Source organism: Charadrius vociferus, unplaced genomic scaffold (genome assembly GCF_000708025.1).
Source record: "Charadrius vociferus isolate BGI_N301 unplaced genomic scaffold, ASM70802v2 scaffold951, whole genome shotgun sequence".
Classification (NCBI taxonomy): Eukaryota; Metazoa; Chordata; class Aves; order Charadriiformes; family Charadriidae; genus Charadrius; species Charadrius vociferus.
The window spans coordinates 173,954-192,233 of record NW_009646752.1 but is presented as its reverse complement, the minus strand read 5'-3'; the positions used below and the strand labels follow the sequence as shown (position 1 = coordinate 192,233).

The 18,280-nt window shown below is 42.1% G+C and overlaps 1 protein-coding gene across 1 annotated transcript in view; it reads left to right on the top strand.

Annotated features, from left to right (window-relative positions):
• The window catches only part of ITGA9 (integrin, alpha 9), a gene marked incomplete at its 3' end in the record, with an annotated part of 187,311 nt that overhangs the window by 7,076 nt on the left and 161,955 nt on the right, over window positions 1-18,280 (top strand). Inside the window, exons 5-10 of the mRNA XM_009891547.1 lie at window positions 3,016-3,153; window positions 5,341-5,446; window positions 6,915-7,009; window positions 9,940-10,030; window positions 10,590-10,635; window positions 13,649-13,803. Coding sequence (XP_009889849.1) covers window positions 3,016-3,153; window positions 5,341-5,446; window positions 6,915-7,009; window positions 9,940-10,030; window positions 10,590-10,635; window positions 13,649-13,803 — 631 coding nt within the window. The remainder of the gene's footprint in view (window positions 1-3,015; window positions 3,154-5,340; window positions 5,447-6,914; window positions 7,010-9,939; window positions 10,031-10,589; window positions 10,636-13,648; window positions 13,804-18,280) is intronic.

Here is an 18,280-nt window from a genome sequence, read left to right as displayed (position 1 = left end):
GAAAATTGTACTAGTGGTTCTCTTTAGCCTTACGCAACTGTAGCAGCGCTTTCTAAGATGTGGGATATGGGGTGCCAGGTGAACCGAGATTTCCTCTTAGTAGATGTTGCTGGGAGATGTGGGTAGCCTGAAGCTTAGTTTAATACACAAAGCCCCAGTCTGTTTTTCCGTGTTGTGCTGTGACAGGGGGGATGTGACAGAGGGGATATGGAGATATGCTTTTTTGTGGAGGAGCAGCTTCATTGCTCTAAGAAATGATGATTTCCCCTTTCCTACCATGAATCAGCCCTGCATTTTGCTCTTAGGACTGGTGTCTTAGAGCTGAACTGTGTCGTTCCCCCCCCAAAATTAAGTGAATACTAGTGAGATCCAGCTCCCCCCATGTGGTGTTTTGTTTGAGTGGGGAACAGCCTGTGTTCTTCACTGTGGGCTTGCTGGAGTTGTGTTGCAGGGGAAATAACTATAGTTAGACTTACTTCCAATTTAACATCAAAAAGTTGTCTTATTTGGGAATAATGTAGTGAGGAAGTGATACCCCTTACCTGTGGTTGCCTGCGTTCTCCTGGAAGGAGTGGAAATACAGAATAAAAAGGTTACTGGTGGCTTCTGGCTGTAAGAAGACCTGCCACTCTCAGAAGGATCTAAAGTGTTTGACTATATCATCAAGTTGGGAGCATTGGCACGTTTTGTTATTTTTTCCCAACAAAATGCAGTTGCAGTCTTTAAAAACATGCCTGGAATAGGGGAAAACTGCAAGGATGTGTAGGTGGATGGTGTGACTTGTATTTTAGGGCCTCTCCAAAATTTTTCTTTCCCTGCACTAGCAGAATTGCGGTCATCTTGAAAGGAAAAGACCTCCCAGTTCATCCAGGCCATCTCCTGTGTTTGATTGCTTCCTGTTCATTTCTTTCCCTGTTGACTTTTAAATGTCCCTAAGGATGTGCTCCTGGAGAAGTATTTCTCAGCCTAATAAACAGACCTATCAGGAAGTTTCCAGGTCTCAGCCAAAAAACTTTCCTTTTCTAGTTTAATTATGTTATTCTTATATGTAACTTAACTAAGTATTTACATCCTTCAAGTACTTCTAGGCTGTCATCTCCTCCTTCCCCATTAGCATCTGTCTTCTACAAATTCTCTAAAATCCAAATGAGAATTTTATTTTAAAGAGAAGACTGTCCTAAATCACCCTTTCTTTGGCTTGTGATTGAAATATAACCAGACGTGCTCAGCAATGAGCTGGAAATGAGCTCTCACAAAATGCTGCGTCCTTCCCAGTGGTGTGAAAGTTCATTGCTCTGACATTCTTGTTAGACAGATGTTAAAAGCAGGCCAGTTTCTTCCTTCCCTTTTTTATTGCTGGAGGCTGAATTAGGAAATCAAATGCAGACAAGAAAAAAGAAAATGCAGTGCCTTGTAACAAATGTTAAGTGCACAAACTTCAGGTTCTCACAGCACTGTGAACTCACCCACGCTGCAGTTGTACCATGTTGCAGTTAAGTAAATAATAGCCTTTCCCTGAAAACTGCCCGAATACATAGTGAAATGCTTTTCATAACTTTCGCTCCTTACCCATGAGAAATTTGTTTTAAAACCTTAGTGGATTAAAAAAAAATAAACAAAAAATCCACAAGGGAACGTAAGCTACAAAATAACTGGAATCAAATCATGTTTGAGGTCTAACCTTAAACCCACACAAACACAAAAAACTGAATCGCAAACTGAAACTCTATCCTTACCTCACCCCACTATGTATATTTAGCAGCTTTTAAATCTTACGGACTGCATAAAATAGAGTTGCTGCTGCCCATCTCCTAGCATGCCCAGTAGCTCTGGCTCATGCATCTAAGCTCATCAGGCATGGAAGGCTGTGGGTCAGAGATCCGCAATGAGGAATGTAAAAGCATGCGAGAAATGTGATTAATTCTTTTAAGCCTAAATAATTGTTTCTGTAACCTCAATTTTTCCTACTATGTAAACAGCTCTCAATTTCAAATAAGAAGTGGTATCTTTTAATTTTTCCTCTGGAAGTTGCTTTTAATTTTGAGGCTATGGTTTGTCTTAAAGAGCTATTGGTCTTAAAGAGTGTATGCCTAGTGGTACCTTAGCAGAAGTGGATGAAATATGGGTGAAATATCATTCTTGCTTTTGGTTTCCATCCTGTGTTTAAATGTGTTTTGAAATTCATAATGTGGGTGCCCATTGGGAGATTGATAGCATTTAATGTTACCTTCTATCAAAAATTATGTAATGAAATTAGTTGATATCTTAAATTTCAGCAATTAAGTTTGATCAAGCAGTAATAACGGGGGATGGAAAGTGACTTAGTTTTTTTGTGTATCAACTGAAAAGCTTTTATTGAAAGTCGTCTTTCTGTGTGAACTCACCTGCCTGTAAATGAAGGGAAAGGCTATGATCAAAACCCACAACCAGTGCTGCTATTTGAAGGTGACCAATACAAATAGATACAAATAGAGCAGGGGAAGATAGTCCACCATCAAGAGGTAATTTTAGATGCCTCTTTTCATGGATACCCTAACCCTGGCCTATTTTTCTTTTTTCTTTTCTTTATTTCTTTAAGGTATCCCTAGCAGATCTGTGGTACCCAACTCCAGGTCTCTTCAGGGAGTCTGACACTGGGAATGAATAATCACTAGCCAGGTCTTGGTCTGGGAAACTTATTTTGCCCTTTCCTGGCTTTAAGCATTTGACATGTGAAAGCTAGTCTAAGCAAGCTCTTTAAGTGTCTCTCTTAACCATGTCCCAGGGTATAAATTTTGTTCTGTTGTTAAAACATCCAAGCTGATGCACTGTTACAGTAAAGTGTTTAATTCCTGCCAGAATTATCCCCTAAGCTTTCTGTGTAGGAGTGCTTGTTAGTGATAAAGCAGCAAGTCATTATTTGAAATGAAAAAAAAACAAAACAAAAAACAACAGAAAACCCACAAATGCCTAAATGACTTCCTCCTGTGTGTGGGCAGATACTGAACGCTTTGTTGTGACTCGGCTTGGTTACAGATGGGCTCTTACTTTGGCTCCTCCTTATGTGCAGTTGATCTGAACTCTGACGGGCTGTCAGACCTGCTGGTCGGAGCACCTATGTTTTCTGAGATCAGAGATGAGGGTCAAGTCACGGTCTATATCAACAGAGGAAACGTGAGTATGTACAGGACATGACTTGGTAAGGGATGAGGGTGTGAGTCCGGGCAGGGTAACGCTAATGTCCTTCCAGCACTGCATGGTGAAACTTGATTTCTCAAATAATGGGGCTCTGGATGTCTCAAGCAGAGCATAAAGTCACGGAAGTCATCTGGTATCAAGGTTTCCCAGACACCAGCCCACATTCATCACAAAGCTGTGAATCTTTCGAGGAGGTCTGGGAAAGTTTCTGGTTTTATGTTGAAACTTAGTGGTATTTGTGGCTTTACATGAATTTGGTGCCAAAACCAAGTAAGAATCAGCAGCTTGGACTGAGTTTTCTTTGTGTTTTGGGTGGTCACTAGAACCTACAAATTAGAATACAAGTGTCTGCGGATTTAGGAGACCTTGTGAAGAGAAACCAGAGCTTGAATTCATGTTGTCTTTACATTATGCCCCATATATAGACTTCAGGGGAAGTTCTTATCAGCTGGTACTGTTGGATTTCACATGAGCGAACAACAGTCTTGGAGAAGTCTGAACTTTCTTGCATCGGCAAAACGAGATCATTCTTATGTTGTATTTATAGGAAAACAATGTTTTTTTATGTATTATTAAATATTTAATATTCAGCTCCCAAACCTGCTGTCTCAAAGGAGGAGTTGTTATGGACTAAAATGAAGTTGGTTTGCTTTATCAGTATTTTGCAAACTTTAATGTATGGAGTTTGTTTATGCTAGACTTTACATTCACCACGAGTCCTATAGGCAGCGTTTGGGAGACTTCAGAATTGCTTTTGGTGTAATTTTATTTTCTATTATCACTCCTCCTTTAAATGAGCTTTTCTATTTCAGTCTGATCCACAGACTGTCCCACTTCTTATATTGCAGTGTTGCTGCTGGGTCCTCAGGACATGGTCCAGAATGCCAAGCAGATAATAGCCAACATGCCCTGCTCACAGTGAGAGCGTCCATGAGTTAATTTTTACGTTTTATAAAACAATCAAGAAGCTAGTAGGAGTTTCTTATACTCCTGCAGCAAATATTGCTTGCAAGAGCAATGGCTGTCAGGATTGTGGATTTTATTTTGGGGTTTGGACATTTTAAACTCTGTTTCATTCTGCAAACACCATTGCTTTAGAGGTTGTGGCAGCAGATAAGAGAAGACTGCATTATAATACAAGCATGCATAGTGATGCTAGATTTAATATGCTTCTATTTTGCCCTTTCCTGTGAGGACTGCAAAGAAATGAGTCGCACATACAGGCCTGCCTGTCTCCTCTCTGTTGTCTTTCAATTTCATTATGTGGGATTTTCTTAAAGTCAGCAACTCCCCGCAGCCAAGAAAAAGATTTTATTACATGTTCCAGAGGGCAGTTTACTCTCATTCACAAAGGAAGCAAAAACAAAACAAAACAACCCTTGAGGTGGGTACAGAGTTGGATTGCGTAACTAAATTTTGTTTTCTTGTGGAAATGTTCCTTTCCCCTTGAGGGAAGACTGCAAGAAACTAAGGCTTATGTATCTGACCAGAAAGTGGGTGGGCAAGAAATACCAGATCCATATAAGGCTTCTCATGGCACAGGAGTACAAAGCTACTTTATTCTGAACTTTCCTCTGTCTCTTTATTGCATTAAGTTCCTTTCCTTATTCTTCATTTCAGAAGGCTTTTTGGGGACTTTGCTTTAATCTTTCTGTCCAATACTTAAAAAGTTTTCAAATCCAATTGCTCAAATGTTCTTTGCTTAGGGGAAAATTCTCCTTAACTCACTGGGGTTTAGCTGAGTAAGCCTGGACTGAGGATTTCACTCCTCGGATGTAATCTGCCAGTAGAGCAAGCTCTGGGCTGTTATATTTTAGGCATCTGGAAATCTTCATGAGCTCACCAAGCCCTGTGACTACATTTAGTTACATCACTAAGTTATTGTTTAGCATTTTAGTTATATCACTCTTACACTGACCCCTCCCCCCCTAAATCTAAAACAAGAAGATGGTTAAAAACCCCAAATAAATAATAAGACAATAATAATAGTAAATTAATTAGATTTTTGGTGCCCTGGTGATCCATGTGCAGTGAGGGCAAGAGGCAGCCTGCAGCCCTGCCCCAGGTGCTTCCCGCAGGCCATGGGCAGTTCCCACGGGGAGAGCTCACCTCGTCCAGGATTCGCACTATTTCCCTGACCCTGTTTTATTTCCTACTTGCTAGGGAGTGCTGGAAGAGCAGCTTGTCCTGGACGGTGACGGTGCCTACAATGCACACTTTGGAGAGAGCATGGCCGCCCTCAGCGACATCGATGATGATGGCTTCCCAGGTCGGTGCAATTTTCTCCTGGGCCATTTCCCTGGAAATGCCCACAGGGCTGGTGGCACTGCCAGTCTGTCACATGGCTGGGTGTTGCATGGCATCCATTGCTCCTCCGGACCCGACCAGCACCTGGGCTTGCGCTAAGTATAAATGGGCTCACGTAGGATTTGTCTGCTAAAGCCTTTTGTAGCTGATGGTCTTTGATGTAGGTTTAGTCCATGTCCACGCAACTCGCACTCCAGTCTCATTAACATTGCTTTGCTTTCTGTGCTGTTGCATTTTCTTCTTCCCTGTATGGTTTATAAAAGGCTTTAGTTACCTACGCCCTGAACAAAACAGAAACCTGTGGCTGACCTCTTTCTTCTTTCCCATTTCCTTATGTCTTCAGGCCTTTCCAGTTTTGTTGACATAATCACTTTTCTTATCATGAAGTGTAATGAAGAAGTAGCTTCTCACTCCTGGTAGCATGTACTCTATTAATAATTTGTCTCCTTTGCTTTATTCTACCCCTGCTCCTTTCACAGGCCACTCAGTGTGAGGCCTCATGCTGTGATAGTACTAGGTGAATGTGAGGTGTTGATGCTGGCACCTTTTCTGCCCTGATTTCTGGCAGTGAAGATTATAGACTTCCTAACAAAGGCTGACTTACTCAGTGTATGCCTGGATTTATTTCTTCCAGGCCACTCCGGGTGCAGTATCCCATTAAGTCTAATCCAACCTCATTGCAGGTTGCCCTGAGGTGGGCATGCTCTTCCTCTGCACTTGGACGTGCATTTGTGTGTTCTTGCTGCTGTTTGTGGGTCAGTTGTGGTGATGGTGAGGCTGCAGAGTGAGTTGGATCAGCCTGTGGGTATGAAGCTGTTGGGAAGAGTTTAATTTTAGCAGCTGTGTAGTCACTAGATCCAACTAGGAGAGGAGAATGGGAGGTAGGATCACTCTTTCTGCAGCAGTTTGCAGTTAAATTGGATCAAATGTAATTTGAAAGTGTACCCTCAGCAGCCTTTTTTTCTTCCTGCCTATCCATTTAATATACCCAGTCTCATTTTGGAGCCTTGGATTTTCAAGCAAACTTAATGTAGTGCTACAATAAATGTTTTGTCAATGCTGTCTTGGTTCACAAAGCTGATGTTTCCCTGGGTTGGAGGTTTTGATATGAAAGAATTCTAAATTAAATTTTTGAGCATGGCTGCTGGTTAACAAACACATATTTTCATAACAGGCACATGTTTCTAATTAGGCACAACATAGCCACATGCATGTACAAATTCATATACATTTGTGTATTTTTTTAAGTTTATCTTAACATGAGCTCTTTATTAAATCAATCAAGTTCCTTCTAGTCACGTTCACATAAGCTGCCGATCATCTTTGTCTTGGGGAGCTATTTTCCTATGGATAGCTGGCTTCTAAAATTGGGAAAAAGTTGGATTAATGGCATGGATTGTGAAATGTTTATAACCTGTGCTGTTTTACAGATGTTGCCATTGGAGCGCCTCAGGAGGATAACTACATAGGAGCAGTGTACATTTACCATGGGGACGCCAGTGGTATTGTACCTCAGTACTCTATGGTATGTGACACTATCGTTTACCATACCTATCTGAAGTTGCTTTCCCAGGGCCTGCAGAAATAAACCATACTTAGCAGTCCCTTTATAGGTAGACTCATCATAGCTCTACATCCTTTTCTCAGCCCTGGTTTGAAGATGGCTTCTCTCAAAGTTTCTCCGTATCTATGCTGTAGGGTACAATTATGTTAGTCAGGAGATATTTTGCACTGTCTTCTGTTACAGTTATCAGCTATAGCTTCCTTCTTGAAGCAAACAAAGTCTTGGGGTTTGAATGTCAGTTTTTAGAGACAGTAATGCTGCAGAGGAGAAATAAAAACCATGGAGAGGCTGATACAAATTATGGAGAGGCCAGTGGGGAGCTGGGAGGTTGCACTTTCTTCCTGCGGAAGCAGGTTTAATGAGAAAGAAGAGGTACTAAGTTTTCTTTTGTGCCCCATGGAAGCCTCTTTACCCATCTTGTTGGCCCTCTCCTTGCCATGTGACAATATATCGTAAGGCTGTTCTTGGGTACCATTACCCTGACCGTTATTATAAAGTAGTATCTTGGCTGGGATGTGCTGTAGCATCTTGTGCAGAGATGACACAGTGCAATTTAGCTACTGTAGCCAGGCAATAGAGAAGATTAATTTATGCTGGAGCTGCTCAACATGTGTCCCCTAGTCTCTGTCTAGCCCATTTCTTTTTTCAGAGAGCCTGAATCTTCCCTCCCTCTGTGTGTTTGAAGTTCTGGTTGTTTTGTTTTGTTGCTGGGTGGGATCCTTCACAGTAAATCAGTTTAAGCAGAATTAAAGAGTTTAGTGGTTATATTGGAGACTCTTCTGACAGACCGTAGAAGTTTAGTCCTTCTTCCTTTTACCACGTATATGCCATGCTCTGCTTTTTAGAAAAAAGGAAGTTAAATGACTCTTTATGGATACTTCTAAAGTGCACTAATGTGTGGCATGTGGAGGATTCTGCCCGTTTCTTGCTGAGGGCCACTGGCTGGGAGGTTCTTCTCTGGCTCTTGAGAAGCCTGGAGATTTCCAGCTCTTGCTGAAACGGATCAGATTTTTTTTTTTTTTTTGGTCATTCATGGGAAAATTTTACATTTTTGAAAGAGGCCAGATCAGCAGGGTGGGAAGCGAAAAACATCGTGCTTGTGATCTCTCCCTCCCCATTGGAGCAAGGCCAGCAGACGTAGCATGTGCCTCTCCGCTTGGTCAGTGGGACAAAGCCCAGCTTGAGAGCGTGGCAAGGTATCACAGTCATTGACTCTTGATACCATTCCTGTCGTTGCCCCATGTCCTAAGGTAGCCAAGCGGCCACCATTTATGGGCAGCGTCTCTGTGCTGTTTCCCAGTGTCTGCTGCAGGGCACCAGACACATCACTGGTTTGTCCCCCATGTGCAACCAAAAAAGCTGTGGAACAACTTCAGCTCTACCTACCTGCCCTGGATTTGAACTCAGAGGTGAAAGACTTTTTGTATCTTATTACTATACCCCTGAGCCATCTTAATGCCCTGGATTTCCTTTTTTAAATAAGCTGAGAGGTGGAGGCAGGGCCTGCAGGGTATGTGTTTTCACCCTTTTCATTTTGTTAGCTCCCCCCCCCGCCTTTTCTTCATTTAAATTGCTGATCAGTGTTGTTCCCTCATGTCCCTTCAGCAGCTTTAGTGGTGGCTATGAGCAGAAGCAGCTTAATTGGCTTTGTGGCCTGCTGTTTTCATTCATGGCACTTAAAAGCAGAGCAGCGTTATACCTCTGCCTTCTAGGCCGTAATAGCCTACAGATGTCCACTGGGATGTTTGCAGGCGGGATTTATCACCCTAACTGGAACCCCCCAAAAATGTGATGTAAGTGTAACGTGGGGAGGAAGTTACTTCCAGTTGTCTTAATCTTATCTGCCCACAAGTAGGAAAAGGAGATCTGTACACAGCACAGCACTGGTTTCTCTTTAAACCGGCTGTCAGGACTGCAGGATATCTTTCTTCCCTTCAACTTGTCTTTTTTCCCATGAATTTCCTGTCTGACCTTTTGTACAATATTATGTCCTTTTATGGGAGGGCCAGGAAGAGCTGGTCGCATGTCACAAGCTGTGAAGCACCACCAATAGCCTTGAAATTACTTCATGGGATAGGTTTCCTCTGTAACTTCTGCAGTCAGAGGTTGGTTTGAGTTCAGGTCTTGCCTTGGTGGCCCAGCATAATGAATGAGAGCTGGGAAACATCTGATTGCCTTCTTAGAAAATGAGATTTTGATATATTAATTTGCTTCAGACAAAGGCATTTACAATTCAAAACGTTTAGAGAAAGTTTTTGTGTTAGTAATTAAAAAAAGAGAAGCTACGTTAGAAGTTAATTAATCTTTGTGTTGGGGAGGCAGAAATGAGATACAGCTTCCAAACTGACACAAAATACTGCATAATAGCTGATGGAAACCAGAATTTCCAAGCGGGATGAAAATTAATCATTTTGACTTTGGATGTGCTGGCAAACTTTGTGAGAAGGAATGGTTGTGCAGGATTTTCTGTTTCAATTAATCATTAATTTTGTTAAGATGCTGCTTAAAAATTTTATTTAAAGAAATAAAAGTAATGAAAAAAAAAAAAAGGGGAAAATCTCTAGGGTGCAATTAAATTTCCTCCCCCTCCCTGAGAAATCTGTTTGATGTGTTCTTTATTTTGGTTGAGTCTGCATGAGGGTTGTAATGCAGGTGTGTTTTTTAATCCAAGTCAACACTGGCCTCCTCTTAGCCCAGAGCAGAAGGGCTTCCTGCAGTCAGCAGCCTTCCTGCTCCAGGCTGCGTGGGTGAAGTGTGAGCCTGCAGATGTGCGGCACTCCCAGCCCACGGAAAAGAGCCCCGGTGACCATGAAAATCAGGCCTGAAGGGTTTTCTTTTTTGAGGTTTCTTTGTGTTACTGACTGATTTCACTTGTGTGTTTTCCACTGCAGAAGCTGTCTGGGCAAACAATAAACCCCATGCTGCGGATGTTCGGCCAATCCATATCAGGGGGAGTTGATATGGATGGCAATGGTTATCCAGGTATGTCTGCTATTCTGGCAGTGAGAGCACTAGGAAAATGCAGCAGCAGGCTGAAAAAACAGCAAAGCTGGTCGTTTCCAGGTTGATGGTTCCTGCAATTGCGGGAGGCCGATGAAGCTGAGCATTTTCTTCACTTTTCCCTCCATTATTTGAAGCTCCTGATAAGAATTTGAGCCAATTGCTTGATTCAGATGTTTGGACAATCATGATGAAAGACTGAGATATTAAAACAAAGGATTTCAGATTGTGGCCAAGGTTGTAAGTTGCCTGGAAGCTGCCCAGTCATGATGACAATCTTAAAAAAAAAAAAAAAAAATAAATGTAAACAGTAATGTGATAGTAATAATAAAAACCAAACAATGAAGTAGAAGTGAAATAATGTCACAAACATAGTCCTTCAGTTATAATACTTCTGACATAATGATATTTGAAGGGACTAGCTGGCTGATTTAAGTCAAAAAACTTTTTTTTAGATATATGCTCCGTAATTTACCAACTGGCTTGAAAGAACTGAATTCTGTGCCTCCTTTGTAACTGTCTCAATGTTACAAAATTTCAGATATGACTGTTGGAGCCTTCTTGTCAGACAATGTGGTACTTCTGAGGTGAGATCAAAGTTTTTTTTCATCCGCTGTTGTCTTATTTTTGTGTCTGTTTTTTGTTTATATCTTATGTGGTCTGAGTCCTCCACCACTCTGATTTTCTTCCTAGTTTATTGTGGTCAGAAGAAGCAAGCTGGATTACCTTTTAAGCAGAACCTTAGACATATGTAGTGTCAAAGAATGCACAATCTAAACAGTGTAGTGAGGGATGACAATACATAGGACTCCTGGGGCTGTGAACAAAACAAAGAGTTAGAGCCGGAAGGAGATGTGTTGTGTCTTAATGCCTTTTCTAAAAACATTGCTCTGAATTTATGAGATGGCTTTTTTTATTGTTCTTACATTTGCATAAAGTAAATAAATTATGATTTAAGGGAATGCAGTTGAGCAAAAAGCCAGCTGCGTACGATGCCAGGATGTAATTTTGCAAGTTATAATGGGACACAGAATGAAATAAGAGTCTTCAGGGAAATGAAATACGGATATGTTTGCAATGCACACAGGATTTGGGTTGCTGTTTCAAGTGTATGAATTAAGTGCAATTGCTTGTTTCATCTGATGGAAAGAGGTGTGACAGCTTGGTCCACCAAATTATGCAGGTGGAGAGTTAGAGTAGAAGCAGGCTTGAGATGCACAGACCTGGGGAAGAGAATGGGAAGTTCAAATTTTGCCAGTAGCTCAGTTGTTACACTTGTTAATATTTAATAGAAAAATCCTGTCAATACCTAGATGTCATTAGAAGTAGTCACTAGGGACTCCTGCATCTTAATGGAAGATGCAGGGATGTGGTGAGACTGGCAAGACAAATGGTGGAGCTGCAGAACAGACACGCCAGCCTGCTTCCTGTTCAAGGCAGGAAAAACTTGGCTCTGTTTCCATTTGAATCAGTTAAACAAAACAAAAAGAAAAAGGAAAAGGGGAGAAGAAATGCTCTTGATGATCAGCCAGGTAGTCAAGTCTTCTGAAGAGTTTTCTGCTCCTTCATCGTGCTCGCAGAAGATGCCAATTGCTGCTTCTGTGAAAAGGTGTGCCATGCCCTAGATAGAATCTCACAGTCCCTCATCTCCAAACCTACTAGAAAGAAAACTGTGCATTTTTCTTCTGCATTGTTGTTACTTGCAGGGTAGGGAACGGCAATCTGAAAGGCTTGCTGTGATGTTTGAAACAACATACATTGCAACACCATGGTGACCTCCATCCACGCGTTCAGTCACTGTGTGTTTCGGAGGAGATTAGTGCATTACCAGCTGGCTTTATGGGCAGCCTGATTAATTGCTGCTACTGCTAATTTACAGCGTGTCCCTCTTGCTGTTTAGATTCAGATTAGGATAAAGAAATCAGCTTTTTTTTTTTTTTTTTTTTTTTCCTCCCTCCCCCCTCCAGAAGCCTTCATGAAGTCCTTTGGCCAAAACCAACAAATGTTTTGCCAAGTGATATTAAAGGCTTTGGTGGAAGCCGTGGTGACTTGAGGCAGATTGTCATTGCTGTATTGCTCGTGTGTGTGTATGGCTGTTTGACAGATGCATTGTTGTGTTTTTTTTTTCCCCAGTGAATAACCAAAGGAGCTAATGTTAAGGAAAAATCACACAGTGCATCATGGCTGGAGAAGTATTTTTTTTTTCTAGGAGAAATATTTTTCTAGGTCAATTATAGCATTTACTCTTTCATGCTTCCTCAAGCATTTGGAAAGAGTTTTTTTTCCAAGGTGTGAAATGATCTTCATAAGCTCACTCTTTTTCCTCCTTCTTCCCCCCATTACTGTATATATTTCTAGAGTTAGCATTTATCTTCATTCTCCATCTCAAAAGGCGAACTTGCACTGTTATTTCAGGCTGTGGTGAAAGAGTATGAGCAGCTGTCTTGGAAATTGATGCGAAGCTTGTTCCAGTTGATATGAATTAGGTGTAACCACAATCCCCTCTCTCTTCTCCCTCCTCTCCCCCACCTCTAAATTAAGTGGCTTGTGGAGTGAGAGTCCTGAAGTGGTTTGCTTATGTGGTCTGGCCTTGCACGACTTCTGGGACTACCTTAGAAGTCAATCTGCTGGTAGCTGCACATTTTTTTTATTATTAGAGTTATTTTTGGAAGAACATGTTCATGTTGAACATGTACAGAATTGAAACCACGACGAATAACACTCGGTGAATTTTTGGGCTGGAGTCCTATACTGGGGACGGCTCAGGAGAGCCTGGGTTTCTGGGCTGCTTTTCCCAATCAAGTTGGCGGGGCTTCTGTGTTGTGTGTGAGAGGAGACCCACCTGATCCCTGATGCTTGCTCTGTGATTCTGGCCGAGGTCTCCTTCAACCAGGAATAGTCATAATCAATATCTGGTGCTGGAGTTGGCAAGGGTAGAAAGCTTTTGTTCACAGTGCACTGAGTAACTCCTGAAACAGAGCTCAGCAGCATGAAAAGAGTATTCAATCCTTACCACTTTCAGGGAGGGAATTAGCCAAACATTCCCTCCTCCGGAAAACATGAATGTGGTGTCTGTTGTCCCTCTTATACTGTCAGAAAAATTATGTACAAATTCATCTCCTACCCCCGTGCTTCCTCCTTGATTTTCAGGTCACAGATTTGACTGTAGACCATTCTCTAGAAACCTAAAGTCTCTGCCTACCTGTTCCTGACCATCCAGACTGCTTAAGAAGCTGTCTCACTTGCATGAGCTGGTTCTCCTTGGTTGCCATTGTGCTAATTTTGTTACCCTCTTCAGTCATCAGGAAGCCTTTCTGCAACCTTTGCTGAAGATGATTATTCTTATTATCAGTTTCCCCAGCTGCCTGCCTGCAGTCTGTATCAGCCCTGAACTTCAAGTTGATGCTATGGTTTTAATTCAGACACAAGTAGTCTTTGCCAGCTAGGTCAAGTGTTAATTTATCTTACAGTTTAAATGCACTCTCCTATTTTTCACGTCTGCTTGAAATTGCGCAGTTTATCAAATTTACTTTATTTTCCTTTGGCTGAGAATTTCCCTCTGAATGATCACTCAAATTCCACTTCTCTGTTGATCTCCAGATCCAGGCCTGTCATTACCATGGACATCTCCATTTTCTTGCCCGTGTCCATCAACATCACAGCTCCTCAGTGCCATGATGGCTTGCAGCCGGTGAACTGCCTCAATGTCACAGCATGCTTTCGCTTCAGTGGCAAGCGTGTTCCTGGAGAAATAGGTAAGGTACCTGCGCCAGCCCTGGGCAGGGGCACGCTAGCAGGTTGAACTGGAGTCAAGGGCTCCCTTTGGAGTCAGTAACAGAGCTTTTACGCGAAATGAGTCGTTTTGAGGTGAGCTGGGCTATACAGTTCCAGAAAGTTGGAGGCTGCCTGGGCATGTTTTTACCTTCTGATGAGATTGACATAAAACTGAGGCACTTTCTCCCTCAGTGAAAGGAGGGAAATGTGTCCTTGGGCTCACTGCAAGGACAGAGAACACAGAAGCAATTGATGCTTTGTAAGTTCACATTCCCTGTTTGCCTTTTGATAACACATTTCTGTATCCATATCCTCTATCAATGTTATCAGAAAGCAGGTGTGATTTGCTCTGGATTAATAGTTTTTGAAAGTCTACAAGGAGCTCTTGAAACAGAGCCCTATAAATCTAAATTCCTACCAGACATGAGCAAATCCTTTTCTATGCATCAGTTTACCTGTCTGTAAAATGGTTATAAATAGTCCAGTATTTTACTGATTGCAAGACCATCGCTGGAAGTGTTGAAGGCCAGGTTGGGTGGGGCTTTGAGTGACCAGGTCTAGTGGGAGGTGTCCTTGTCCGTGGCAGGGGGGTTGGAACTATATGATCTTTAAGGTCTCTTCCAACCTAAACCATTCTATGATTCTATGCATATCTTTCAGGTTAGTTGGTCTCTGTAAAACACATGGAATTTCTTGGGTGAATGGAATTGTGTACGTTGTGTAATTGTGCAAGCCTTGACATCTTGGCTGCATTAAAATATTACGTCTTTTACATCCCAATGTTTACAAGTCTTAGGTATCATGTGAAGTGGTATGGGATAGATACAGGGTTTCTAAATACTGTAAGGTCTGGGTTTGTTTGGTTCAGCCACGATGTTTTACCTTCCCCATGCTTTAGGAATGGCAGAGGACTTGCAGTGTGCTGCTCAGGGAAGATACCTCAGCCTCACCATGTGCTGCGTCTCTGCAGTGGTCTGGTGAGGAGCTGGAGGAAGCAGTGCCTCGTGCTCTGTGCCCCAGCCTTTCTGAACCACTAATGGAGAAGGGTGAGAGGTGCATCTATGCATCCCAGTATGCAGAACTTGCTGCAGTATTTGGATTTTAAATGAGTCAGAGAAGGAAAAGGCTTCTTGCTTCTTCTCTTGCCATTCACATGGTGTGAGAACTATAAGCTGCTTGTTGAAGTTGCTCTCTGCAGCTTGTCACTTTGTCACCTGAACAGCTCAGAAAAGTGAAATTTAAGATCCCTCTGGATTCTAACATGTTGGTGCAACTCAGACTTCAGTTTCTATTTTTTCACTTTTTCTTTCCCTGTAAATGATGACTCAGCAGATGAATACATGCTTTGATAAAGTATTTTTTGTAATGGCTGCTACTCTGTCAGTTAAGAAAACACTTATCTCCAAGTCCTCCAGGGGTGTTAATTCCTTTCTGAAAATCAGTGAATAGATTTTCTGAATATCTAGGTTTTCTTATGTTCCTCGGGGTACTGTTTAAAATGTTTCTTTTGCTTTAATTTCATATCTCTGGACCTGTGGCTAAGATGTGAGCTGCCTTTTTTTTTTTTTTTTCCATCTAAATATCTGTTCCCCTTGTTTGCAAAAGATCTATCTTCCTGCTTCATCATGTCTTCCAAGAGCCAGTTGAATTCCTCTGTGTTGTCATACAAACTGTACTCCCGACTATGTATTGTGGTGAAAGCACATGTGCATCTTCTTTGGCAAGTAACATCCAGCTCATTACAAGGAATTTTTTTACTATTAAGTAGATGATTATAAAACTTCCAACCATTGTCCATTTATACAATGCTTCTAGCAAAGTGATTTGTCTTGAAAACATTGCAGCCAGATCTATCTGACTGTATAAAACCCCTTGGGAGTATGATTTGGATAAAATATCTCAAATAAGCTTTCAGTTTGTAATCTAACAACAGTCAGGCCATTTTAATTATGTTGCAATTCAAGAGTATCAGTTAACAAAGGGTGGAACAATTCATGGCAATATTGCAATGGTTCCTCTCCTGCATGGTTAAATGTAGGGGGAGAAAAATAGAACATCCCTGTAAGTACATCATTATCCAGTTTGGACGCTGAAAGGCATATGGAGTTGTTGAAATGCTATGTCAAAGTTTTGTGGCTAAAAGGGTTGGGTTCATCTCATCTTTGGATGTCTGGGGGCAGTCTGTTAAGTCAGATGAAGAGAACACAGTGCTGACCGGGAACACCACTCCCCTAAGGCTTGTCAGCACAGACGCTCAAGACTGCTGCTTACTGGTGAAAAGCTGGGTGTTGCTCTTGCTTTTGGGTGGCTGAAGTTGGTCACCTACTACACAATGTTTAGAAAGTCAAGCTGAACATGCAGGCAGCATTCTTCTGCGGCAAATGTGTCTTCAATGCTTATTTGAAAGTGTGGTTGTTTTGTTAACTGGCATGTGAAGCAAAGTTGTCTTCATCTAGCACTGCCTCACACTTGCATATAAACCTTCCCCACCCTCCTTTCTTTTTTTTTTGAGGATCTGTGTTTATTGAAACTGCTTGATACTGCCAATGACAGTGTAATTCCCATCCATTTTGTGGATACTGTATGCAGGCTATGGTTTTCAGAAGTATGAATTTATTACTGAAATGGTTTCGTCTGAACAAAGAGCCATGCCCAAGTGAAGCATGTGCTCTGCACTGTGTGCCAGGCATTGTCTGACCCTTCGCTCTGCCTCCACGCTTGCTGGAGAGCTGAACATCTAGTTGTATGCCCACTGATAGAGACAGCCTCTGGTACCTCTTGAATGTGTGAGAAATATGTCATTTTAAGTTTTCCCTCTTTCACCTCAGAATCTCACTCAGACTGTTCCTCCCTCACTTGAGGGGCGGTTGCTTTGTCTCTCCTGGGATGTCTGTATCTGCAGGAAAGGCAGGAATGACAGAAAGGCCTTTCCTAGCCTGGATGAGCAGACTTCAGCCTGTTCAGATCATGCAGTTCTGGGTGACCAGGACAAGAAAATAGAGGCTGCTGGCATCTCTGTGCATCAAGCGCTGCTTCTGCATTCATCCCCGCAGGAGAATGGAAATAAACTGGTGTTTATTTCCATGTGTCTGGATAATTTCCGCAACAACAGCAACAATAGTAGTAATAATAGTGCCAGTGTAAGAATTAGGTGAATTTTAAGTGACTATGAAATGAAGGGGTTTGGGCATTGGCCTAGAGTTAGGCAGATGTGTTAGAAACGTCTTCAAAGTTTCTCGTGTACTATTCACTTCAGGTGTGCCTTGCTTGTATGCCTTGCTTGTGTGCTAGGTTAGGTTTCTAGGGTAGCCTTCATGTCCCAAATACTGTTGCCTGGAAGGCTGGTGTGAGATTTAATGTGGGATAACGGGTCCCTTGACATTTTCCTCTGTTTGGATACATTTCTAGGACTGATGAAACATGCCTGGTCCAAAACCTGACAGAAGTGGACAATTCTTATCTGTATCCTGCTGTAGTTTGGTGCAAGAGTGTTATTTCTGTCTGTCTTTCATTTTTCCAGTCCGCTTGGATGTGGGCCTAAGATAGTGCTACCCTCTGAATGTCTCAGAAGCAGGGATGCTGTAGGGATATGTTGTTCAGGGTATGCCTGGAGCAGTGAGGATGGCTCCCTACTTGGAAGCTAGGGACAACACTATGAGAAAGGATTTGAAACAAAGTTTGAAGTAAGAGGAGAAGATGGGAGGAATGTCCTATGTATGTTGTCATTTGCTAGGGCAATCTTTATTTAATAGTTTCGTTACTTAAGAATTTTGTCTGCAAGCAAATTTCATGGATCATTTTCGCCTCATAATTACTTAGAGGAGGCTAAGGAATGCATTTATCTTCTGATGGCTTTCTCTTATTATTTAGTAAGTTACTAATTTTCTCCATGTGGTACACCCCCATCCCCACCCCCCCATTCCCGGCAAATCAATACTATAGCTAGTAGTTTATCTGAGCATTTTGCCATCTGCTTTTTGTGTAGCATCATCTGAGTGGGTGACAAAGGGATGTGCTGGGTGTCTTAGGGTGTATAACCCCTCCATTAGCACAGCCAGCTGCTATTCCTGTTTTAGCTCACAGGATACCGCTGCCCGATTCCAATCCCTCCTCACTCCTCTGTGCTTCAGGGCTGACTGCAGCCTTGTGAGTCCTGCATCATGAGTACGTATGTTCCACTTAGGATGAAAATCGATTATAAAATGCCTTCTGCCATTTACTTGGTTTGTCTGTTACTGGCTGGACTTGCCTGGTCTGCTGGCTGGCAGGTATGACCAAAAATTTCTCAGTGAGCTGTTATGAAAGCTTTCAGGCATTTAACTTTAGTTATGGAAAAGGAATAGTCATTAGAAAAATCAAGCCCTTGATCTGAGCTTACCAAAGCCATGCCAGAGTTTTGTTTTGATTATGTGAAGTTGGGATGGGCAGATCCCCAGAAACATTTCTAACCAGACCTGC